The following is a 25,914-nucleotide window of genomic DNA, read 5'->3' on the forward strand; positions in this document are numbered from 1 at the left end:
CCACTTCATACTCCCACCTTAGTATTTCATCGTACGCCCTTTTATTCACAGGGATTTATCGTTTTTTCGAGAATAAGTTGTATATTTCGTTGTTTTTCGTCATCTATGGGACAAAAGGTAAGTTTTCATCTTTTCAAGTCTTTAACAAATGTACGTTTCGTACGTTAATGATCGCCCGAGATGTTTCCATTTCTATTCTGCAATTTAGATAGCATTGTATGCCTTTTAATCTCATCAACACAACCATTCTTTTGTTTGAAGACATTAAACGGCTTTAAACAGTTGAAAATCTCTGAATGCAAGCTACTTGAGATTGCAGACAAAGCATGTATCAAGTCGAGATTAGACATAAGTGATGTTCTCGTACTTAAAGACGCATTGCTCTTGCATGAAGTCGTATCTGTCCGTTGAACCTTCAGCTTCGTCAGTGATTCTCAAACTTTTAAGCCGCAGCCACTTTTTTTCTTTGGAACCTCTGAAAAATTTAGCAAAGATTTCTAAAAATGTTTCGCTACGCGAAAAAACTTGCTGTGTCATCCCTTTGAGCTGGATTTTTGATATGTTTCAATGACCAAGGTTTGAGCAAACTTTGAGAATAGCTCGTGTAGGTAATCAGATCCCACGTTCCCATTTGAGAACCGACCACGATGCGAGGAACCCACTTTATTGGTTCTCACAAACAGATCGATTTCAATTTCCTGATTGCATGGAAATCTAATAGCTTTAATGTTAGCCGTTATTATCTGGCTCAAGCGCGCAAAGTTAATAAAACTGTATTAAAAGTTAAAAGTAAACCATTAAATTCTATTGTGTAAAAATTTAGCTCATCATTACCGGTAATTAACCTCAACCTGACTTCAACAAACATGCCAAAATCTTTTCAAATTACTTTGTTAAATGTTTTGCACCAATAAAGTGTGAAAAAATGTGTTTACGTTAAATAGATAGGATAAAACTTCTGTGGCCATACACAGCTAACCCGTTTATGCAACCGCATACATGCATTGTTTATACTGTCTATGTATTAATAACATGTAACCAGCGATGTTACGCCATCCTACGTTGTATATGCAGGTCGTATATTCCCATTTTAGCGCGATCACCAGTGAATTGTCCGCGAGTTGTGTCTTCTCTAATCTAACCAGCCAGTGTATGGTGAGATTGCTGAGACATCACTTAATTAATTTACTACGAAGCGGGTAGCTTGTTATAGATGTACAGTAGCGATCAAAACTATTTAGACAAAATTATTTCAATATGTTGATGAATAGAGAACCTATATATTTAATCTAGGCAACTTATTTATCCTTTACTTGTTAAGTTTCCTCTTAGATTACTAAAACTTAACAACAGATCTACAACAACTAGCGAGAAACTAGTGCTTGGTATAATAGGAAAAATATAAAAAAATATCGCATCTGGCAAAATGGCCCGGTTTCCCAGAGATATCGTACTTTTATTTTAAAATCTTGGATATCAAGAATTTGAGCAAATGCTTACTTAACTAGTTCATCCGTTTCCTTGACTCGCCTAGCTCGGCTTGCGATATGAAGAACATAACATGTTGCATACTTCAGAGATACGGGCTGTTTACTAACAGATATCCGCGTATAAGATGTGTGATGATTCATACTTGACACGCAATCTATAGTTGTTATATAGTTAGGTATAAATAGACGCTACTTGCTTACCTTGTGGTGTTAATGGGCTTAAGATCGTTAGCGAGTAACGCATTCCGATTGCAGCTGCAAGCAATGCTTAATCAAATAAGTACGTTTGATTCCTGGTACGCACCACCTTATACGCAAAGACACAGGACAAAGTTACAAACAAAATAATAAGATAAGGGGTCATTCTGATAAAGAGTGATCTGTTTTTTGCTAACAGACAAAGGAAGCCGAACTTCAACTATAATTCTGTAGAGGAACTGAAATGGACCCACTGAAAATAAAATCAAGATGTTTGTTGCTTTTAATTTCAAGATCAATCTGAAAATCAATCAATAGATAGGTACCTAATAGATATTTTGTTTATAATAACAAGAGGACAGACTCAACGACCAGGAACAATCTTGTAGCTAAGACAAATAGCGATATGGCTCTGGAAACCTCACCCAACCGAATCAGACCCAAGGAAGTTTCCAGCAAAAAACGGTTAGTTTACGTTTTTCACATATCGTTAAAGTTGATTTGGCACAGCTGCATGTTTTTTGAAAGCAACGTTAGCACGTGAGAACATTCCCAACATGCAAGACGTGTAAATAATGACAATTACCTTTTGTACCGCAAGTTGCCGATACTGACAAATAAAATAACTGAGCCAAGTCATACCCGTGTCCCACATTCTCATAGACAATTTACATACCTCGGTTCTTCAGTAGGCGCCGACAAATTAAGTGCAGTGTGCAAAATATATTCAAGGTTTGTTTAGTGAATATGCAGTTTTTGCGGTGTGCAAAAAGGTTCAATCCTTTTAAGCAGTACCTCTACCTTTTTTTTGTGATGTATAAATAAGCTCTTATTTTCTCGACAATAGAGTCGATTGTATTTTAGCTGTGGAGTAGTAGACTGTGGGTGTTTCAGATAGCACCATTTATGGGTAGACAGTCATTAAGTACATACATTATATTATAATAACTTTCGGGATATGTATCAAATACTTAAGAGTGTTAGACCATCAAAAGACATTTTAACTAATTTACTCAAATTCGAATACGATATGCCAGTCTCTAAGTTTAACACATTCACTGCCTCCGACGCACATGTGCGTCCACCGTCATACAAGTTTGTTCCTAGGCCACGCCCCCTGGCAATGAATGCGTTAAAGTCTTCAACTTTTGAGGGTTCCGTACCCAAAGGGTAAAACGGGACCCTATTACTAAGACTCCGCTGTCCGTCCGTCCGTCCGTCCGTCTGTCACCAGGCTGTATCTCACGAACCGTGATAGCTCTAGACAGTTGATATTTTCACAGATGATGTATTTCTGTTGCCGCTATAACAACAAATACTAAAAACAGAATAAAATAAAGATTTAAGTGGGGCTCCCATACAACAAACGTGATTTTTGACCGAAGTTAAGCAACGTCGGGCGGGGTCAGTACTTGGATGGGTGACCGTTTTTTTTAGGCGCTTTTTTGCATTATGGTACGGAACCCTTCGTGCGCGAGTCTGACTCGCACTTGCCCGTCTTTTATGTTAAATACTTTTGGGTTGTTGGGTAGACCCCCCACAAGGTGGACTGACGACCTGGTAAAGGCCGCGGGAGTCCGCTGGATGCGGGTGGCGCAAGACCGGTCATTGTGGCACTCTTTGGGGGAGGCCTTTGCTAAATTAATTTTCAACCATACCCCTATACTAGCTCGATATAGCGTGTTTCTTCGGATAAAGCGAATTAGACTATCACGCTCCTAGACATCACGTGGGACACGCGGCACAAGACCCCGATTGAAAGTTTTCTTTTTCGCGACATACAGGCGGTCATCGTGCCTGCGGCGGCGGGGGCGGCGCCCGGGCGGATGTCCAGCAGTGGACGTCCTCTGGCTGATATGATGATGATGATGATGACTTTTACATATGCAGAGATACAGAACCTTGTAATAAGAATCCCTACTACATACGTTCTCACATTATTAAATAGCCGACGGAAATACTTTCCTATGGTTTGTGGTTTTTGCTGCCGACTCGGTATTTATCATTGAAAAAGTAAACGTGTAACCTGTTTGCATTGATTCATCTATCTTTCTTAGTCAACCTCTCATCACAGTCGTTGAATTATTATAATAACATCGTTCTATTAGATAGTTATGTCTTTATGATAACATTTTCTAGCGTTTCAAAACAGATTCATTCAACAGAGTGACTTATGTTTATACAGTCGTCTATTGAATTAGTAACACTGTCATATAATTCCAATAATATGCAAACCACTCCTAAACTGTGCGACAATATCTACGTGGTTATGTCAATTGCCTATTGGGTATAGCTTGGCGGGCTCCTTTACAGAAAAACAATAACACGCAAACCAACTTGAATGTTGGCACCTAGTAAAATATATCTTATACTTATTTCCACTGACTAGTTGATCAATCTACTGCCTTATAGGGAAGGAGGTTAAGCAACGAGGTCTCGACGTTACGTTTAAGAATGTCCGTCCATATTTTGCGAAATCATTCCACCGTAAATATAATTCGTTCATTTCATTGTATCAAAGTTCAATAATCTTATGCCTTTCTTAGAACTTGCTTGTCGAGAAGGATTGTTATTTTTTCAATAACATTTATCGTTCGACGAGATCGGAGAAAATAAACTTTGTTAAGGTTGCTTGTACTTCTTTTTACACGCAATATCCGACGTGGATAAAATACAACATGTGGGTTATGATTATGAAACATGTATTGGAATATGTTTAAGCTGGAGAGCTTTTAGACTCTGAACTTTGGGTTCTCAACTTAAAAATAAAACAACATTTTTCAGGCAGCTAAGTAAACCTTTTGTTGTAAACTGTAGATATCAAAGGACAATAGATTTGCAGAAAACAAGCAAAGTTTTAGAAATATTTAAAATCGCCATATCTTAAGTCAAAAAATATTTGCACATAATTTAAAGCTGTGACTCTTTATTAAAGCATCATCTTTTGAAGCAGATTGACGACTTCAGTTTGTATTGGGTTTAATGTTTGAGGTCATTGTACAGATACAGATAGATTATCATTTATTACAGGAAGAGTTCGTTGAATAATAATGGCTTCCTTGTTGCTCTAGTGTGCATTTCCTCTTTAACGGTTAGAAAAGTGTTTAAAAAGGAAATTCTTCGCGGCATGATAAGGTAATTACGTTTAGTGTAACAGTCACGCTTCAAAGTATAATGTATGACGTCATTTCAACATTAACCAGCATAATATAAATATACACATTTGCGCAATTTGTGGTCATTTGTGTTACCAATGTTTTTAAGTTTAGGTAACAGAAATTACAAATTAGAACTAAATCTGTCTGCTTGATATTGTTTCATTAGTTGCCACTTTTAATCTTATTGTTAGTTCAAAGCTAAGAGGTGACAAAGTTATCAAATTAGGCTGTCAAACGCTGACGTTTACTTTATCACATAAATTTATGTACAAGTCATTAACTTACGCCACATGTTGCACCAGCTGGCCGATAAAGATAATGAGTCATTAAAGGAGTTTCCTCTGACTAAGCCGAGCATCGGCAAATTTGTGTGTGCCGTAACCACAGGACCGGTTAGCCACCACTGACCCAGTAAAGTTCACCGCGCCGATTACGTTGAATTATGAACTGAATTAGGTAGTCGACAATAGGGATGTTGCAGATATTCGCATCCGCATCCGTGGAACATTCGCATGATTTTCAACATCCGCATCCGCATAAAATCGATGCGGAGCATCCGCATGATGCGGATTTCGACCAAGTCGGTAACAGGAACGTATTAGCGGCGGCGCCGGCGGCGTAAGTGCTAGGTAATTTCGTCATTATATATAACGAAATCGTCTAGATCCCGAAAAGTCGGCCAAGTTACTGTTTATTAAATAAAACGCACCTATATTCGTGCGCAAATACTAAACGTTTCTTTGTTTTTGTAATAAAAAATGCTAAAAATGGATGTCAAAAAATCTGCATCCGCAACATCCCTAGTCGACAACTTGCTTGATATTTTTATTTGTTAAAAAGATAAGCTCGCTTGAAGTAGGTACTATTAAGGTTATATCAGGAAACATGCTTAGAACATTGAAATTACATTCTGATTGGGTTTTGATTTTGATAGAGTTTGTGGTGTAGTTAGGATACTATTTGATGAACATGAGAAATACATAACGTAACAATTATCTGTAAAACAAATCTTACAACAAAGGTCACAAGTTAAAGGTTGCGCGACTTGCGCTGCGTGATCTTGCCATAATCAAAATGTCTGGTAAGACAGAGTATTAAAAATACTATTTAATGTGGGTATACATTAAATATTATGTTATACTTGGTAGAAATACATAACTTATTTTTGTTTTACACTTTTTGTCGAAAGAGCATAAAAATGAAGTATTTTAACTGCCATAAATTAGACGAATTCCTGTTTCTGCACTTTTCCCAACTTTATTGCGTGTGTTTTTGATCGTAGCTTGATATTTTTTGTGTTACGAGTAGATCTAAAAACTCACGCGGCATGATTTTGAGTCTCAAACATTTGTGTTTGTTCAGGTACGGATTATTATGTAAAGTTCTGCCTACATTTATTTGTTCTACACATGGTTATACACGTCAAGAGCAACGCGAACTGGTCCCTTTGTATGGAAATTTTCATTGCTCTTGAGTGTAAGTTGTACAGAATTGGGCTCAGAATTGGGAAAGTGTGAGCGACGTAAGCTCTCTTACACTTCGTGGAAGCGACGGCGATTTCCACAAGTCTCCGACTTAATGCGAACAGCTTTCTAATTATCGTTTCCACGACTCCTACTGCATTTCTTTATCGTCGGAGAATGAATACTAATTACATTGATGGAGTCGTGCAGCTAGCTAAATTAGATATTTAATTTAATGTAGTCGGTATTTTTCGGAACTGTTGAGTTTTGTTTGGATTTCAAGCGCGATAAGATCCGGCTTTATTTATCTAAAGGCAAGGAACCGCTGGCACCGCACGTTCGCCGCAGACCTATAGAATAGATTACCTCTTTCGAGTTACTTATATCAGAAATGACGATGATTGGAGATGGCGTCATTCCGATATTACCTAATTATTTTTCTTCATTGGTTTTACTTTTCACCACGCTCTCTGGTTGTTTTTGGTCATCAATATGTCGCCAGAGTCGCAATTCCTCTCTAATAGTCTAATATTCATGTGCATTTGCGTGACTAGTCATCTTCTGTAGCTGTTGATCTGTAGACCCAGCTGCAAAAGTCATACCCACTTTATGAATGAACTTTCACTCATAAAGTGGATATAGGTATGCCCTTTTGAAGTTCGCAGTACATTGACAATCAACTCATCTCTCACATGTTATAAAATAAATTAAATAAATGATAATCATTCATGATCATCAATCCATTTCATCATTATAATTTTAATTATTATCATCTTCTGTCATCTAGTCATTAATCTAGTTGCTGCTTCAACATAGTTTTCTCAAGTGCCCTTAATTTTGCGTAGATACCAATTTTTCCGCTTTTACTGGTTACTGTTAGTTTAAACGCATGGTTATGAGGAGCACCGTGTGTGACCGCACTGATCTCACCGATTTCATCTGGGCTATGCAAATTTACTATGATATCTAGATGTTCATCATAAAAATTTGGTTTTCTCCAAGTGAGTGAGCAACTGGATTATTTTTGAAAGGGTTTGTTCGTGTATAATCTGTGATATCTATCAAAATATTCACATGTATGGTTTAAGCCTCATTAGATTATCTAAAAAATGTCATTTTTAGGGTTCCGTACCCAAAGGGTAAAACGGGACCCTATTACTAAGACTCCGCTGTCCGTCCGTCCGTCCGTCCGTCCGTCCGTCCGTCCGTCCGTCCGTCCGTCCGTCCGTGCGTCCGTCCGTCCGTGCGTCCGTCCGTCCGTCTGTCACCAGGCTGTATCTCGTTATCTGTGATAGCTAGACAGCTGAAATTTTCACAGATGATGTATTTCCGTTGCCGCTATAACAACAAATACTAAAAACAGAATAAAATAAAGATTTAAGTGGGGCTCCCATACAACAAACGTGATTTTTGACCGAAGTTAAGCAACGTCGGGCGGGGTCAGTACTTGGATGGGTGACCGTTTTTATAGATAATGGTACGGAACCCTTCGTGTGCGAGTCCGACTCGCACTTGGCCAATTTTTTACTACATTCCGTTGATCGTATGCGTTCAACGCTGCTTTTATCGCATAAAACAGCCGCGCGCTTTAATTAGGGCGAGCGAAGCGAGCCCTATCACTAATCGACGAACTATGCATTCTTGTGGTACACTTTACGGAAAAACTACTGCACTGTTAGGTTTGAAATTTAACATAGTAATTTCAATTCATGTCTAGATGTGTTATCAAACATAAAAATATCATTTTATAAACCTAAAAAAATAAAATAAAGTAATAACACTTTGTATTACTACTAGCGCCATCTGTTGGCAAAATGATGAATTAACATTCGTGCTAATGCTAATTATTTATTTCTCAAACAGATGGCGTTAGTAATAAATAAATAAATAAATATTGGACATTCTTAAAATACAAATTGACTACTTAAGAAGGCTTGTGTTGTGGGTATTCAGACAATACGATACCTATGTGGTGTTTTCAAGTTCAATAATGTCGATGGCGCTTACGCCATTAACAACGATGAATACCAAAGTGGGTACAATTTTGGATTCAACCCACCTCGCTTCACTTGGTTTGATTCCCATTTTAGCAATTAAGTTTTTGTGAATACCTACTAGAACAATCAATCTTGCTGTATATTTACTGCGGAGGTCAATTTACTCGTATGTTTTGTGACGCTGACGATGTGATGATCAGTCATGTTGTGTTAGCAAACTTAAATCAGGTATTTTCAGTTCGAGATACAGTTTTGGCGCCATTCATTTATTACATAAGACGATTTTGGGGTGGAGGGGGGTCGAACATATCTTATTTTTTCTTACAAGGGGGTGGGAGGGGGTTTTCATAGTTCTTAAGTAAGATCACAAAGATGCGATATTTTTTTTAATTTCTATGAAATTATCACGTTTAAAATAATACTTCCACACTCTATGCTATCAAACACGGTTCAGAGTTAGCTTAAACGAGCTCAAGTACCTTTGTACAGGTACAAATAAACATTCATAAAAATATTTTTTTGAAAATAAATTATATTGGTGGACGGGGTCAGCCTATTCTTATTATTTCTTACATAGGGGAGGGAAGGGGTCAAAAGCTGGCAAAAATTGTCTTACGTAATTAATGAATGGCGCCTTTAGTGTTACTATTGCTTGGAACTGCTAAAATTATAAATAAAGATAAACATAATTAATACAAACTTTAGTGACTTAGGGCCGATACAGACGGACTACAACCCGACTGCAACTTGTATGGGAACTGCACGCCAATCGAAACGTCGGCGTGCAGTTCAGCAAAATAACCCAGTACCCTGGCAGTACCTAGTGGAACTCAGGTTTGGTGTAACAAAGGCACATTATGGTTTGGTCATCCGACTCATCTTGATGAGCACTTAGGAGAGTAGTACCCAAGATAGAGCCGATGCCGAACGCTGGCAGTACCTAGTGGAGCTCGGGTTTGATGCAACATACATAGACACACGCTGTTTTGGATATCCGACTCGTCATGATGATCACTGGGTAGATCAGTACTTTCAGTACCCAAGATAGCTGATGCTGAACCCTGACAGTGCCTAATGGAGCTCGGGTTTTATACAACATAGGCACACGCTGTTTTGGTCATGCAACTCGTCTTGATGAGAACTTAGGAAAGTAGTACCCAAGATAGAGCTGATGCTGAACCCTGGCTGAACCTAGTGGAACTCGATCAGGTTTGATGCAACATAGACACACGCTATTTTGGACATCCGACTCGTCATGATGAGCACTTGGGAGAACAGTACCCAAGATAGAACTCATGCTGAACCCTGGCAGTACCTAGTGGAACTCAGGTTTGTTGCAACATAGGCACACGCTGTTTTGGCCATCCGACTCGTCTTGATGAGCACTTAGGAGATTAGCACCCAAGATAGAGCTGATGCTGAACCCTGGCTGTACCTAGTGGAACTCAGGTTTGGTGCAACATAGGCACACGCTGTTTTGGTCATCTGACACGTCTTAATGAGAACTTGGAAGAGCAGTACCCAAGATAGAGCTGATGCTGGACCCTGGCTGTACCTAGTGGAATTGTGTGTGTTAGTTTATGTGCGGAGCAGCGTGATTACCGCCAGTAGGTGTCCAGACGGGATAGTTTTTCGATCAATTGTGTGGAGTGGACGCAAAAATAAATTCAAGAACATTGGCTCGCTGACCCAACATTATGTAGGAAAGCCAGTTGGGTTCCTTACAAAAAGTACTGGGCGACCGTGTAGGATGTAATGCACTTATGAAATTGTATATTACGTGTGGATGATATTGGCAATTTGATTTTGTCGTCTGGACACGTTTTTAAAGGACAAAGTAAAAGCTGTAACAGACAGGCGTACCGGACAGCAACCGGTTCGGTACGTTAAGGTAGAAAACCTCCGCGAGCCCTTACAAAGCTCTGCTTTTTGCTAGTTCTAATTAAACAGTCACTTACAATATACTCGTATCTCGTTGTTCTTTATTTATGTATGGTCTGTTTGTATCCTCACACTTAGGGTTACCAGATACAAATATAGAATTTCCTGACAAAATTCCTGATTTCCGAATATTTTTCCTGACATTCATATTTTTGACGACGACCGGGGGGGGGGGGGTTTCTAGCCGTTAGCGATGGCCACCCGATCGAGCCAATAGAGGCAGGGCAGAGGATACTTCTTATTATATTGTTATCTTTGCAAATGCGAATATTACACATGATTCCGATTTCTAAAACATCTATGTACATTATTAAATTATTATGTATGCTTGAATAAAGATTTGTTCAAGTTATTCATAAGTTGAGTGGATCTCATTTATTATTTTTATTACAATGTTTTTTTATTAAAAAGGTACTTTATAGTAAAATTTAAGTAAATAAAAAGGTACTTTATAAAAAAGTCTATCAATTCATAAAATTCCTGACATTTTCGTGTTCCGTCCCCATTCCTGACAAAAGGCCAAAATTCCTGACATGCCAGGAAAATTCCTGTCATCTGGTAACCTTACTCACACTTGAGTTTAATCGGAGGAAGCTATATCCCATATGGTCTATTGCTATCTTATTTAGGTGCAATAACTAACATTGCGAACTTAGCTGTCGCTTTCACAAAAAACTAATACCTGTGTTTAAATATTAGGACCCAGTTATTTTCTCATGCAATCTGAAAAGCAGTAAAATATGCACGAGAGTAGTTACAATTACGTACCTTTAGTAACAACTACGATAGTGACTCAATAAAAGAAAATTGTCGAAACAAACTTTCTGTGAAGTTCTCTATTGGCCTAGAAATTAAATTGTTTAACTATAGAGGTGTAGATAGGTGTGCCCTTGTTTCGACGAGTGTGTACGCTCATAATAGTACATATATGCATTAATAACTATGCATGTTTGAACTTGGCCGCTCCTCTAATATGCCCCATCCACGCCCCATCATATGTACGGCATACTCTTATATGCTTTTGCGTGCCACTCATTTCGTTTTCATGTGTTACTGTATGTTTTACCGTTATAAATTTGTTCCTAGATCTAATAGTAATAACAGTCTTGAAAGTATACAATTTATTCACCACCCAAGTAAATACTTGTTTCCTAATTCCGCCATTGTCAATTTGTCACATTGTCATCAATCATCCACCAATTTTCCGCCCTCATAAGTACCCGTTATATCATTGTCCGGCAACTGAATGTAGCTCTATCTCTCATAATCATCACCATTCATACTTACCGTGGCTACTTTACGATGGTCCCTGTTTGTAGGGAGGAGGTGAATGGAAGGGGATCTTTGTTGCGTGGTCTGGTTCGTGGCAGATGGCAAGTGGGGGCACTCACCGCCACATCCTCTTCCGGCAGCATCCCGAATCTCATTTATGTTCCTGTTTTGTAATAACAACTTCACTTTTAGTATTTGCTACCTACTAAAACTGATACTGATACTAGGGGTAACTCCAGCCAGCAGATCCTGCAGCAAGGACTAGGAACACTGAGAGAAAAAACATCACCAGGAATTAAAAAACAGTTCTGTACTGGGGGAAAAAATGAAGTTTAGTAATAATTATGGAAGTTTCACTATTTCTGTAAAGTTTATTTATTTCTACAAACAGCTCAGTAATCCTAAATCTAATTTCAACAAACAGATAATAGAAATTGCAAGAACTAATAGAAATTGCAAAAGTCAATTTGTTCCTATTAGTTGACTCTCCTTGTCCCCGGATTAAGTTTTTTTTAGTAATTCTAAGTGTGTTTTTGTTATACTTATCTCTTAGTGAAGAGGAGACTACAGGGGGGAGGCGATAGTATTTGCTACCTACTACAACGTATACATTACCTATACTTGTAATATCCTACTAGGGCGCCATCTATTTCTCTAATTTGTTCGCAATGAATGATTCTAATTCTAATACCCTTATACTTATAGTAACATATCATAACATATGGATTCACTTTGGTTTCTGCTTACTTACGGAGATTTTGAATTTAGTTAGATATGTCTAAACATTATATAGCTTTCGTAAGAGAATGCTCGATTAAAAAATGCACATAGAAGGCTACCAGACTTCGAGCAACGGAAGCCGGTGTTGGTCGAAGCTACCAGATAATATATTATAACTTTTATTAAAATATATGCAGGAAAATAAATTGGTCGCGAGTTATTATTTGGAAGCGTTTATGTACATTCATGCATAATAAATTTCCCCGTTGTGATTTATTGGCAAATAAAACTACGTTAGAAAAACCCAATAGGAGATAGGTACATATATTTATTTCATATAGGGCTATATTGTCATTGACGTAGTGATACTCCTAATAGATAAGGTTAATAGCTAAATGTCTATAGTCAGATTTCCACGAAAATCCCACCAATTCATGCAATGTGTCAATTAATATCATGTATGTTTCAGTTCAAATTTTATTCATATTTCAAAAATTACTCCTAATCTAATGTAATTGTCCCTGCATATCGTGTTGCACGCCTATTACTCGTGTAATTTCATCAAATATTCAGCAGTTACATGCCATACCAGGTCGACTGTTCCGCATAATTTAATTCGTTTCCTCACCACTGGCTGGCACCCTATTCACAAACCGGTTTCTACTCAGCTGAGAGCTGGTAACCAGTATTTATTAATGCACCCTTAGATTCTTAACGTAATTGAGTATATTAGCAAAAAACTACTAGATCTTCCCAAAGGATCGCCCTATAGTTAGGGTTACCAGATGTCAGGAATTTTGGCCATTTGTCAGGAATGGGGACGGAATACGAAAATGTCAGGAATTTTAGTGAATTAGCCATAGATGTAAGTAAATTGAGGTAGATATGGTACCAGGCGCACGATCGTGAGCCATTAAATATAGGTTCCGGAACCTATATTTAGTTAGTCGTATGGGTGACGCCAACCTGTCAAGTTGTCAAAATTGTTGGATCAAATTTTAGTTTTGTCAACTATGAACGTCACACGTCTACATAAATAAAAGGTCATTGGAATTAGCAGACTTTTTCTATTATGTACCTAAAAAGGTACATTATTCAAATTTACTTACATAAATCCAAACCAAATTAAATGAATATAAACAATGTATCAAGCATACCTACATATATACTTACAATATATCAATATATATTGTAAGTCGTAACCATGCTGAGTCGGGACCATTTAGTGGCTATTTACTTGTTCTGTTATGTAATGATATGTGTTGTAATGTTAAGTGTAAATTTTAATTTTCGTTCTTCTTTTTTTCTCTTTTGTCTGTTACCAATTTTTTATGCCACGAATAAACTATGTATTTCTATTCTATTCTATTCTAATAGATATCGCTTACAGCTAGCCCGAATCCGGAATATGAGCGTCAGGAAAAATATTCATAAATCAGGTATTTTTGTCAGGAAATCCCCAATTTGTATTTGGTAACCCTACCTATAGTAGGCCCCTTGGTATTCTAAGTGGAGTGCCACGAGCGACGAAAAGAGAGTTGTAGAGGATACCTCGCCTCAAAATGGGCTGCGTCCCGGTAAGCGCGCGGGTAGCGCAGCCGGTAAAGAGGGATGGCAACCCTCCTGTTCTAACGAACCACTTCCACCTTGACGGCGCATTAGGTGGATACCTAATGCGCCGAACACCGCACACATTGGTTTTAGGCGCATGGTCAGACTAAGGGGGCCGCCATTCCCGAACCATCCATCAGTTTTATGAACTACGTGCTACCGGAGATTGTACTCTCGAAGCTGACGAATAAATTACAGGGTAATGGAGCTCTCTCTATAAAATTAGGTAGACTGAACTTCAAGAAAGAACTCTGGCACAGTTCGTTAGTTTTCGTGGGTATTTACTGCAAGTCAACATCCAATCCATCCCAAACATGTCTCACCAGCTCCACCGCCAGCAATGCTTTGACATTGCATACTGCTTCCTGTAGGATACTCAGATATTCAAGGTCTAAGCATCTGATCGACTTATACTGGTAGACTGGTACAGCGTAGCCGATGATTTCATGAATTGTAAGCCGTGTTTACAATGGCTAATGCCAGCGATAGTGATACCGTTTAGCTGCATCGGCGTGTGAACGCCCACGAGATCATTACCCTAGTTGTCACGTATGGTAGACGTAATGCACGTTTCTGGCATTAGCGCACGATGTAGGCTTTTTGTCTATGTGCCAGTCAACATTTATCCACTTGTAATATTTTGCTGAGCCGTAGTGTTGGTCTTGAGGCTTGGTAGTTATAGTTACCCTAAATTCTGTAATCCGTATCCAATTATGTATATTTCCCGGCAGCAACCTGGGTTAGAAACAGCAAAACGACCTTTCAATCCAAAAGGGAACCAATCAGGTTTTGTATTTATGAGATATTCTTGAGAAAGTGGTTTGGAAATCATTCAAAATTCAAAAGGTTTAAGTCTATCCTTTTGAATTTTGAATGATTTCCAAACCACTTTCTCAAGAATATCTCATAAATATTTCTTTTCATTTGAGGTTTGTGGTGTATTTACTTGTTGGTTTACATGCAGCTGCTGTTGGTACCTTTAAGTAATAGACAAAGATTAACGCAGGAATCTAAGAAGGTAGACGGACTGCCATGACCGCGCCGTTTCGCACGCTCGATCCAAGTCAAGGTACTGATTATGATACTTATGACTACTTACGTGTAGTATTGTGAAAGAACAAGACGCTAATCTGGGTCCTACCGCCTATTGAATATGACACAATGTACAATGGCACCTTGTGAAATCCGTCCCTATTGTCCACCTTCCCGCCTTGGGGATTGTGTGGGCTAGCTAAGTAGCTGCGGAGGTGGCCACAGTGGGCTTGAAATGTTAACATAATTAATAGCATATATATTGTATTGTAAGAACCTAACAAAAGTACATCCCTACATTTTCTACAAGATCAGTTTATATTTAACAAGGCCTTAAACTTATTAAAGTTTCATTTTAAGCACGATGCCATCGCCCACTGAGTGAATAATAACATATAGACATAATGATAGATAACAGAATACATATAACTAGACATACTCGAAGACATGCAAACGCAATTCAATTAGGTTACAATCAATGTAATTTTGTTTAGATACCTAATGAAAATGAAAGCCTTTACGGCAGGTTTCCGCAGGGCAGTACTTTGGGCCCACCTTTTTGATTGTTATAAAATAATCGTGTGTGCTTTTTATACCTTGGTTACATAGTTTCTTTTAGGTTAATAGGTAAGGCTGTTTGCTGTTTTGTTTTTTTACTGAATATGTTTATATGTATAAGTTTTTTATAAACTTACCTATTTATAAAAAAATTGGTAGAGGTACAATATACTTATCATCAACAACGTCATAAGATAAGTAATATAATTTAATATTCTTACAATAATTTTAATCTTAGTTCGACTAACTACATTTTCCTGTTCAGAAATAGCATAACATACGCAAATAAGAGCAAATAGAGTCCTTTCCGTTGGTTGGGTGTTTACTCGGATCCATTCCAAATACCAAAGTCGGTGTGTGTTTTTGATCCTTCACAATTTATGATAATTGCCTAGTTATTTTCCTCTACGTTATGAGACGCTAAAGTGGTGTTTAGACTTTTGTAGAGTACCTGAGCTAACGTCTCCTAAAAATATTTCAATATTAAGGTACCAAGCCATAATCTTCTAAAATACATTCTCGCAAACGTTAGTACACACCACTATAATATTAGGTACTATATTATATACTACTTTTCTTACTCGTTTCACTCTGTTAGCGGAGATCTCGTGACTCGTAATCCTGAAGTGCAGTTTCCTGATTTAGCCCGTCGCTGCGCGTGGGCACGACAGGCCGCGCGCCATGTTGCCAACTCGGAGTTCTAAAAGATGCCAGATAGGGAGATAAAAAGTTCAAGTTTAGTTAAGAGATACCTATACCTATATGTATTCATTATGTAAAGTTATGTTACCGTTTCCATTCCATTCCACATTCCACTGCGCTTTAAATCACACTGGTACAGGTACAAGATAAACAACAACGCAGTTGCATTATCTAATTTACTACTATTTCATTCATGAATCAACGGAACTCGACCATTTATCCCGATGTACATTATTCATTTAAACATCATATTATTTACATTTATTACTGATTATAAAATTATAAAGACTGTCCATCTTTATACAAAGTCGCGATCCTTATTTAACCTTTCAAGTTTCAATCCTTTAAAATAGGTATGTGTGTGGTGGTCGTTCACTGGTGGACACTGGTGGTGGTCTAAAATAGTGGGTTCAAACCGCGGTTGTGTTGTAGAGCAGAAAAAAATCGATCTCGGAAAAAATGCAAAAAGACGACTGAAAATTCGGCCAGGATCCATCCATATCATACAAAGACGAGAGGTTTGGCACGTTTTGTAGCTTTGACCTTTGCTTAATACCGCAACACTAGTAGCGAAGAGAATAGATAGTATAGAGGGGTCCTCCAGTCATAGTAAATTTTGTAGTCACAGTAAATTTACTGCCATCTATCGACACACGACTAAAACTCAAAATGAAAACGTATAAAGTTATCAAAAAAATGTATATATGTACAGGGTGATTCAGGAGACGTGAGCAGGACTAACACTGCGCATATCGTTAATTATAAGCAACTGTTTCGTATCAGTATTAGTGAGGTTAACGTTAATTTTCTAGTCGTGTTGAAAAAAAAAATATTAATTTTTTTACGACATGCATGGTCACCCTAAAATTAGAATACTAAACTACCGATATTCTGTGTCAAATTGAATGTCATCACTGTCATCACGGTCTGGTTACTTTTGAAAACTCGTATCTCACTCAAGTTTGACAGTTTATTTTCTTCGTAATCAAAATGCCATTGCGGTTAAAGAGGTTTTATGTTTATTAACTAGGTCCGGTAGGGTGACCATGATTGTTGAGAATTAAATTTGCTCTCACCAAAAAGTTAAAAAATAGGAAAAAGTGTGGTTGTTTCTCCTAAATACGAAAGTGATCGATCAATTATCAGTTACTGAGTGTGCAGGATTAGTCCTGCTCACGTCTCATGAATCATCCTGTATATGGATAAATTATTTTATTCTTTTTATATCATTTTGACCCATGTTCATTCACTGATATCTATGTGTTAAAATTGTTAAATATGAAACGGTGTCGTCACGTCATCTAGCCGAGCATAGGCTAAAGGTGTGTGGCGCCATCTATCCGAGAATGACTTTTTCTTGATTTCCGAGGCACGTTTTTTCCTTAGACTTTATTCATCATAAGCCCCCTCCAGACTATGCGCGTGAATCGCGGGCGAAGCCGCGAACGCGAGTGTGGAGTCGATTTCGCAGGTCTGCGTTCAGGACTCCACACTCGCGTTCGCGGCTTTGCGCCGCGATTCGCGCACGAGTGTGGAGGAGGCTTTATACGAAGTTACATATGTATGTCTTTGCTAGTAGTAAATGGAGGTGAATGATACGAAATGAACGAACGTGACGAGGAACGTAGCCGTAATTATATAAAACAGTCTAACCCATTCATTTGTCTCTGCATTTATTAACATCTAAATGCACTATAACGTAATTCATTTGTTCGCTTTGTTTAGCATTGTTTTAAATCACCAAGACAAGCTGGTCCGCTTACTTAAGTAGAACATATAGCGTCAAGTTTCATGTGATTTTGGTCGTTTTTTTTCGTTTGCGTCATGTTGGCTGACCTGATTTTAATTGCCGCTGAAGCAGCACTAATTCTGAGATTATGTTGTGCTTGAAGCCTTACAGTTTAGCCCGCCAACGAAGACAGTATTAGGTTAAGGTGATGTGTCTTTTGAACTGCTCTCTAAGTGAATATACCTTTAATACCAAACAATAAATGGAATTTGCAAGAATGCGTCCAGAATTTCTATCAAAGTACCCCCAAGGATCTCATAGTTATAAAAAATTGCCGTCTTTCCATGAAGCGCCTAGTTAAATGTTATTTCTAGAAATTATACTGAATGTACTAATTTTACTTAATTTGTTTCAGGTAATAAACGAATTTTATGCTTCAAATCAAGAATATACGTAAGCAAGTATGTACCTACCTGCCTACATCTAAAAACTTAATCATTTCAGTAGCATTGAAATACACTTTTAAAGCTGGAAAACCAAACATTTAAGCTAACTGTAGAATGTACAGTCAGCTGCAGAGTTAGTTGACAGCAAACAAATTTAATATTCACGGGGGGGGGGGGGGGGGGGTTCCAGTTATCTCTGTAAGTTACTGTACATAACTCTAATTCTGTTCGTATAACACAGTTTATATTAATAACATGCGTGCCATATGACTGCACTGCAGCATTTCGATTTCATACTTCATTTTAACATAATACAAGCATTTGTTCGAGTAACAAGTTTGACAGTTACGATTTAGACTTCTAATGTACCGTATATACTCGCTCAACTTTGCCTACCATGCCTAACATTGCCTGGCTCCAAAAAGCAACGACAGACACGATCTACCACAAAGTTGTCTATGAATTATATTGTACTAATGGTAGAGAGACAATGTTTGCCATGGTAGGCAATGTTGAGAAATTGACAGGCATGAGTTCCCGTTTCACTAAAATCCACTCATTTTACCTATTTAATACTTTAATAATATTTAATGTCTTGTCTGTCCCTATCATGTTTCAAGTGACAGGCCGCGTAGCCAAGATGCCAATCGCTTACGCTCCGTAGCGATCGAAACGCAACTGTCACTGTCACACTAATATGGAAGAGTGATAGAGAGACATAATGCTTTTCGTTGTCGAAGCGATAGCGATTGTAACCTTGGCTAGGCCGGCAGTACTCATGCCTTCTTAATACGAGTACGTGCCTATTATATTAGATATTCGAAAAGCGCAATACAATTAAATCATGACCATAATTTAATTCAGAAACAGTACCTAAATATAAAACTCTTCTAGTGGTATTTTGACAATACAATGATAATTCACTGATTTGAATGTATACGCTATTTGTGTCACTCTTCATTAGTGTAATTTTCATGCAAAAGGTACAACTTTAGCGGTTTAAATCAGGGCGCGACAGGTTGAAAGATGTAATTAGAAATATTTCTTAATTCTCAAAGTGTGTCACGCGGATCCAAAAAGGTTTTCTAATCCTTCACCGGTAGTCATTAAATAAAGCAACTTTCAGTAAATTTCGTCTAAAGTGTCATTCTATAGAACTTGCTAACTATGTAAACAAACCACCATATTGAAACTGTCACTGAATGATGATTTCAGTATGGCGGTTTGTTTACATAGTTAGCAAGTTCCATAGAATGACACTTTAGATGATAGACTGTCTATCTAGCTAGACGATACTCCTCTCATTATAAAAAGAGCCAGTGTTTAAAACGATTGCTAAAATGTATCATTTGCCTGAAGAGCCATCCAGTTTTCCCACTAACAGTACTAAACTGGTGTGGCGCGTCTCGTTTCAGCGCCACATCCCGCACTTTAACTAATGCATGCCGACTGCCGAGCACTAATATAGCCATGGCCAACCCGACTGACAAGCGCTTCCATCAGCTGGTAAGTACACAGTTATTGCACACTTCATTCATATAAGAAAATAATCCTCACATACAAAGAAAACAAGAGAAGAATGGGAGAGTTAAAAAAAATAGCTTGTTTGCGCTAACGACCGGTCTGGCCTAGTGGATAGTGACCCTGCCTGCAAAGCCGATGGTCCTGGGTTCGAATCCCAGTAAGGGCATTTATTAGTGTGATGAAAACTAATATTTTTTCCTGAGTCATGGGTGTTTTCTATGTATATAAGTATGTATTTATCTATATAAGTATGTATATCGTCGCCTAGCACCCATAGTACAAGCTTTGCTTAGTTTGGGGCTAGGTTGATCTGTGTAAGATGTCCCCTAATATTAATTTATTTATTTATTTATTATTAGGCCACTGCCCACCGTTATACGGTACGTTTTCCGTCAATTTTATGTTTTACCACATACTGAGATGATCAAGTTCTTGGTAATTTTGTATAGAAATGTTTTAAAATACGTATAGGTACAGCGCCTGAAAACTATTTACAGCCTTAGGTTTTTAAACTTTGTGTATGGGGGTAAAACAGAACACGACACCCAATATCGATGCCCATCGCGGCATCGCTAGCAACCTCTTCTTTAATAGCTTGATTTGATATAGAGAAAAACAGTTTAGTAACCAAATTTTAAGAAAACTAAAGATCTGTGTCCTTCCACCGTAAAACAAACTCATTATCAATTCGTCAAACAGTTTACCGGCTGTTCAAACAGGGTTTACAAAGTTCATACTTGCGTAGATATCTACAATCGATTTAATCGATTATGCTTGCCTTTAGACAATTGACAGTCGTTACCTTTAATAAAAGCTATCGAAACAATAGTGTTTTGAGGTGACTGGGTCACGTAACCAAATAACTCGTTTCTACGATTTTGTATTTGGTAGTATATGGTACCTATACCTATTCAGTATATACTGCTTTGCTTGTTTGCTTTCGTCCGACAAAATCTTCTATTTGGACTCAAAGTCAACTTCGTAACATTGGATTTGCCATTATTTCAAATAGAACAAAAGCGATTACCAAGAGCGTGTTAATATTAGATAGGTAACCGATGATAATATATTTTGATGTGTTGTAGTGCTAAGAAGATACACATTTTAGATACAATAATAAACCCCACAGCTACCTTAGCTAGCCCCGGGTCACCTTTAGTAAGTGTAAAATTTAGTTGGTGTAAGTATGAAGTCATACAAGAAGCAACATATATGTACTTTTAAATATTTAACGATTCAAGACTTTCAAGGTGATTTCAAGGCTTTGCTTATCTAAGGATGGCATAGAAACGTGCATTCGTGCAATCGTGTTCTCATTCCTCACTCGTCTCATTCAGAAAGCGTGTCAACGCCCTTTACATTTTTAGTTGAATCTAATTTTGTTAAACCCACGCGTGCTGTTTTAAATTCAACAAATATAAACATTAAAAAAAGTGTTGTTCTACTTGTTACCTTATTGTAATATCAGTAAGGTTGTATTTAGCTCTATTCCCTAAACTTTCTGCTGAGACGATTGTAAAATTGTTATAGATGCATTACTTAGAATATCACGGAAACTGGGAATTGTGCTTATGAATTTGTGTTTTTATAGGTGTTCCAGAAATTGTAACTTAGATTTTTCTATTATAATTTCAAAGTAGTAGTAGGTAAAGTACACTGCGGTTCATGGTTATGGAGGGCGGAATGCACGTTGCACCGCCCGCAATGGACGAACTTAGAAACGTTAAATATAGCGTTAACATATATAGATGCCACCCCACAATGACCTGTAAAAAATTCCCTACTCGCAAGTTTTAACGACTTCGATTGCGATTAAGAAATTACAAGTGATACTAATCCAAATCAAGCGTTATGTTATGGAGAGCGGAGAGAGAGCGAGAGAGTCATTTTGGTATTTTGAACTATATTGAACATCGAACCGAAACACTTGACTATGTTGACTTGTAAGTGTTTGCTGGAGCAAAATTTCTTCGCTTTACATTCAAAGGAACTTCGTAACGCGACGGCGTGTCGCCTTTTCAGAAACGGTCTTCAGACATTCAGTGACGAGCGATTTACGTGCGAGGCTAAAGGAAACAAAAAATATCTCTGTACACAAAGAGAGAGCTCAGTGCATTGCTTTGTAGTTTTTTGGGGATTAATAGCAAAAAGTTGGATTGGGAGTAAGAAGTGCGACAGTGAACTCGAGCTTTTACGTGAATAACGGTTGTTACTCTAAATTTATTTCAATAGGTAGGTATGCTTACTGGATTACAACACCTAAAGTAATTTCAAAATTATACTTTTTTTGCGTTTCTCTTGTCCATGAGTGTATATGTTATCGTTCTTAAAACTAAATTCCATAAAATTACCTAAATCTTTCTTGTCGTCTTCTTAGAATTTAAAATGTCACCGACCTTCGGATTCAGGTCAGGTTAGATCAGAGGCTTCCAAACATATTTCTGTCGATATCCCTTTGCGTTGCTGCTTCACTGCGAAAAGATTTAGTTAGATTTACCGACCGTTTGACCGTTCGTTAAGAGCTTTTTCTATCTTACTGAATTTAGCGTGCTATATATACCTAAGTTTAAGAGTATTTTGCCAGTGTGCGGCTGCTTCATATAAGTCCACAGGAATCACAGGTCACGCACCATATAAAACTACAATTTGGCGCTTAATGCTGTTATCAACGAAGCTTCAGTGCAGTACAGTACAAACCTAACGATAGTACAAACACGGTGAATTGGGGGGCAGCACCTTATCGTAGTTATCGAGTGCGTATAACGGCGCAAATCAATTTTATCAGGTTTATCACTTTCAGTGGTTTTGATTGAGCTTTGAACTTAAATCACTTACCTATACGTACGGTTACCTATGAATGAAAAAAATATTTACCTATACGTGGCGAATTTTACATTACATATGACACCTATGCTAAAGTAGCCGTGGTAGTAATAGCTGTCTTTAATGATGGTATGGTACGGCACGAGATTTCGTTGTTTACAGCAGATTATATTGCATGAACGTTTGTGTAGGTAAGCAACAAGTTTCTGCCTAAAAAATCTTTATATTTTGTTCTGTTTTAACGTACACAGTAGTAATTATGATACAGGTTAGCTTTTGTATATTGTTAGTGTTAAAAATGAGTGCTATTCGTGTGCTAACGATAAAGTGTGATGATGTCGTCACGCGCGATAACTGTCGCGAGTCATTACCCGCTCATTAGGGGTCATCCATTAATTACGTCACACGAATTTCTAGGTTTTTTGACCCCTCCCCCCCCCCCTTGTCACATTTGGTCACATTTGGCAAACCCCTCCCCCCTAGTGTGACGTCACATTTTTTCTACGAAATCGCCAAATCGAATTAAGTAAGTACCTAAGTATTATTAATATTTTATCAAAATATTTTTGACGATATAAATATTAGTAATTTTATAACCCAAAACTGCTTAGGAAAGAAAATTAAAAGAATAAAAACGATTATCGTTTTAAAAACTTGTTATTTAAATGTACAGCGAATAAAATAATTAAAAAAAAACTTCGGTTACTGATGAAGTTAAAGTGACGTCACAAAGTTTGTGTCTCCCCCCTCCCCCATGTCACAATATGTCACATTTTCTTGACCCCCTCCCTCCCCCTAAACGTGTGACGTAATTAATGGATGACCCCTTAGGGTCATTTCGCTGATGATGACGATAACATATGCTGAGACAACGAGACGAACGGAAGATCTGCGAAATGGAGCTGCAAGTAACGGTGATTTATAAGTTATAACAATTTATCTTAATATGATGCATAAGTATTAGGGGCGTACACTTTACACTTAATAAGTTTTTGGCAAAAAAAAAATTTTTGGTACAAGCTTTTATCGCTGACTGTACTTTTCTTACGACAGACAACTAATACTCATCGAGAATTCATCGAGACAATTCTAAAAACCCCTAACACAATTAGGTTGCGTTGTTTCATCACAAAGTTCCTACGGCCACCTCTCCTCGTCTCCATCATCAGATCAGCTCGATGGTACCATAATATTGCATTGACATCCGATTTATACATGCATGTAAAATTTCAGCTCAATCGGAAACCGGGAAATGGATCAAATTTAACTTGCAAGATTTGATTACAGACCGACAGACAGACAGACAACGGTCAGGTGAAACTAAATAAAAGCTTGTAAAAATGGACGCGCTTTTTGACATGGACATGTTCAAATTCATATCAATTCATTCCCAGGATTAGGTACATGGTAGGTACATATTTATGAATCTGTCAATTGAGAGGTCAAATATACTATAAGTAGGCAAGCCGGAGCCAACTGGGCTCTCTGGCCAAATTACTCAAAAGCCTTAACATTAGTCACGCTGGTTGGATGGAGTTTTATCAGTGGCGAGACACTCCTGACTTCGGGTAAACTCGGCTCCGTTCGGCTCAGCATTGCTCCGAGCAATAATTAGGGTTGGCACCACTTGACGTCCTTTTGCGTGCAAGACCACACATAAGATAATCACTTGAATTTTGACAACCCTAAATAGCCGAAAGGGATAGTGCCATTGCAAATATTAGAAAGGGATAGCATGATTCGACCCTGAATCGCTGTCAAACTTTGGCTTTGTAGGAAGTGTCCTTTCTGTACGGTAGTACTATTATGTATTCTGTAGTTTTATGTATTACACTGTACGCCACGCCACTCCTGCGTCCGCTTGTATCGTATCGCCTATATAATAACTGCAAATTCCCTAATGCTGGGAACTTCCGCTCTGTCATTTTATGTACAGTTGATAAGTAAAATACCTATTTCCTCCAAACAGTTTAAAATCAGTTCACATGCAAGGTCAAGTTCGCGTGCTTCTCAGAACTGCGATGAATTGTCCAGTGCGTACGTGATGTTCGAGGAACTTGTTTACGACTGCGAACACTCCGTATGATTCACGGGATACGTTAGAGGAGGAAGATTTTGTAGTCTATCGCGCTAATCTATATCCTTACCACGAGTTTGACACTGACATATTCGCTAGCGACTGCGTAACCCTCCCTCGTACTGCAAATGGTGGCCGCGTAAAACTCATAGTGAGGGTACTATAGTGTAGGTATGTGGTTACCCGCGTATTCAAAATGGGGTTCAATTCGCTCATTCTTTTTCATTTCGCTAAGCAAACACGCAAAGTCCGCACACCGTTCCATGTCCTGTTCGCACACCTTAGCGGCGTGCGGAATAGCATCCAATATGAATATGCCTAACTACAAATTGTACTAATCGTATAAAAATTTAAAATGTAGTTACCTATTTATTATTTTTCTCTCTCTCTCTCTCTCTCTCCCCCAAATGTATAGTTATGCAAACATTTCCTGGTAATAATAATGGTTTTAATAAATGTTTTTTCTTATCATTCCTTAACGCATTCACTGCCAGGGGGCGTGGCCTAGGAACAAACTTGTATGACAATTAACGCATATGTGCGTTGGGGGCATGAATGTGTTAACTATTCATTAGTTAATGCAGTTGCGTTTTGTGTTTTTTTGCCCTTTTCGATGCATGTCATGTTTTAGAGTGATTTACCGATTTCGAAGTATGTTTGACCCATATTTAGCAAAGTTAAATGCAACATATAACGAGTCCAAACGTCTACAAAATGTCTCTTGTGAGTGGTCATAAGCGACGATGACCGCTACCCTGGAGGAGGAGTCTCGTCTGCTTGATTATTAATTTAAAAAAATACACTTTGTATAAATAAGTCATATGTTGTATTGCAGACGCTAGCAGTCCAAAAGGCGACCAACTCCGTGGAGACCCCCGTGAAAGAGAAACATGTGCGCAGCGCCATCATCGGCACCTTTCAGGAGCAGAGCGCCATCACCTATTGGGTATGTTTGGTCTTTAATCAATTGCAACAAGGTTTACTTTTCCATGATCTAACTAAAGAGCACTTATGATAGGACGAGTCTAGCTGTGATCCCATAGAGACCTGAATCTGATAAACTTTTCATACAACCATTTAATGAACTACTAATAAATTCAGTGAAGGTATGTTGTGATCGGACCTTTAGTCTGTCAATTAAGAGCCAAACCGTCTGTAAACGTAATAAATAAC

At 38.0% G+C, this 25,914-nt stretch overlaps 1 protein-coding gene across 3 annotated transcripts in view; it reads left to right on the plus strand.

Annotated features, from left to right (window-relative positions):
• Window positions 1-25,914, plus strand: part of LOC134796162 (huntingtin-interacting protein 1) — a 57,265-nt gene that overhangs the window by 13,559 nt on the left and 17,792 nt on the right. For 2 of the 3 annotated variants that reach the window (XM_063768137.1, XM_063768138.1), the window contains exon 2: window positions 25,577-25,687. In XM_063768137.1, the coding sequence (XP_063624207.1) occupies window positions 25,577-25,687 (111 nt within the window). Of the gene's footprint in view, window positions 1-19,732; window positions 19,824-25,576; window positions 25,688-25,914 lie in introns of all 3 variants that reach the window. The other variant, XM_063768136.1, reaches the window with a different exon arrangement.

The sequence above is a fragment of the Cydia splendana genome, chromosome 13 (assembly GCF_910591565.1).
Source record: "Cydia splendana chromosome 13, ilCydSple1.2, whole genome shotgun sequence".
Classification (NCBI taxonomy): Eukaryota; Metazoa; Arthropoda; class Insecta; order Lepidoptera; family Tortricidae; genus Cydia; species Cydia splendana.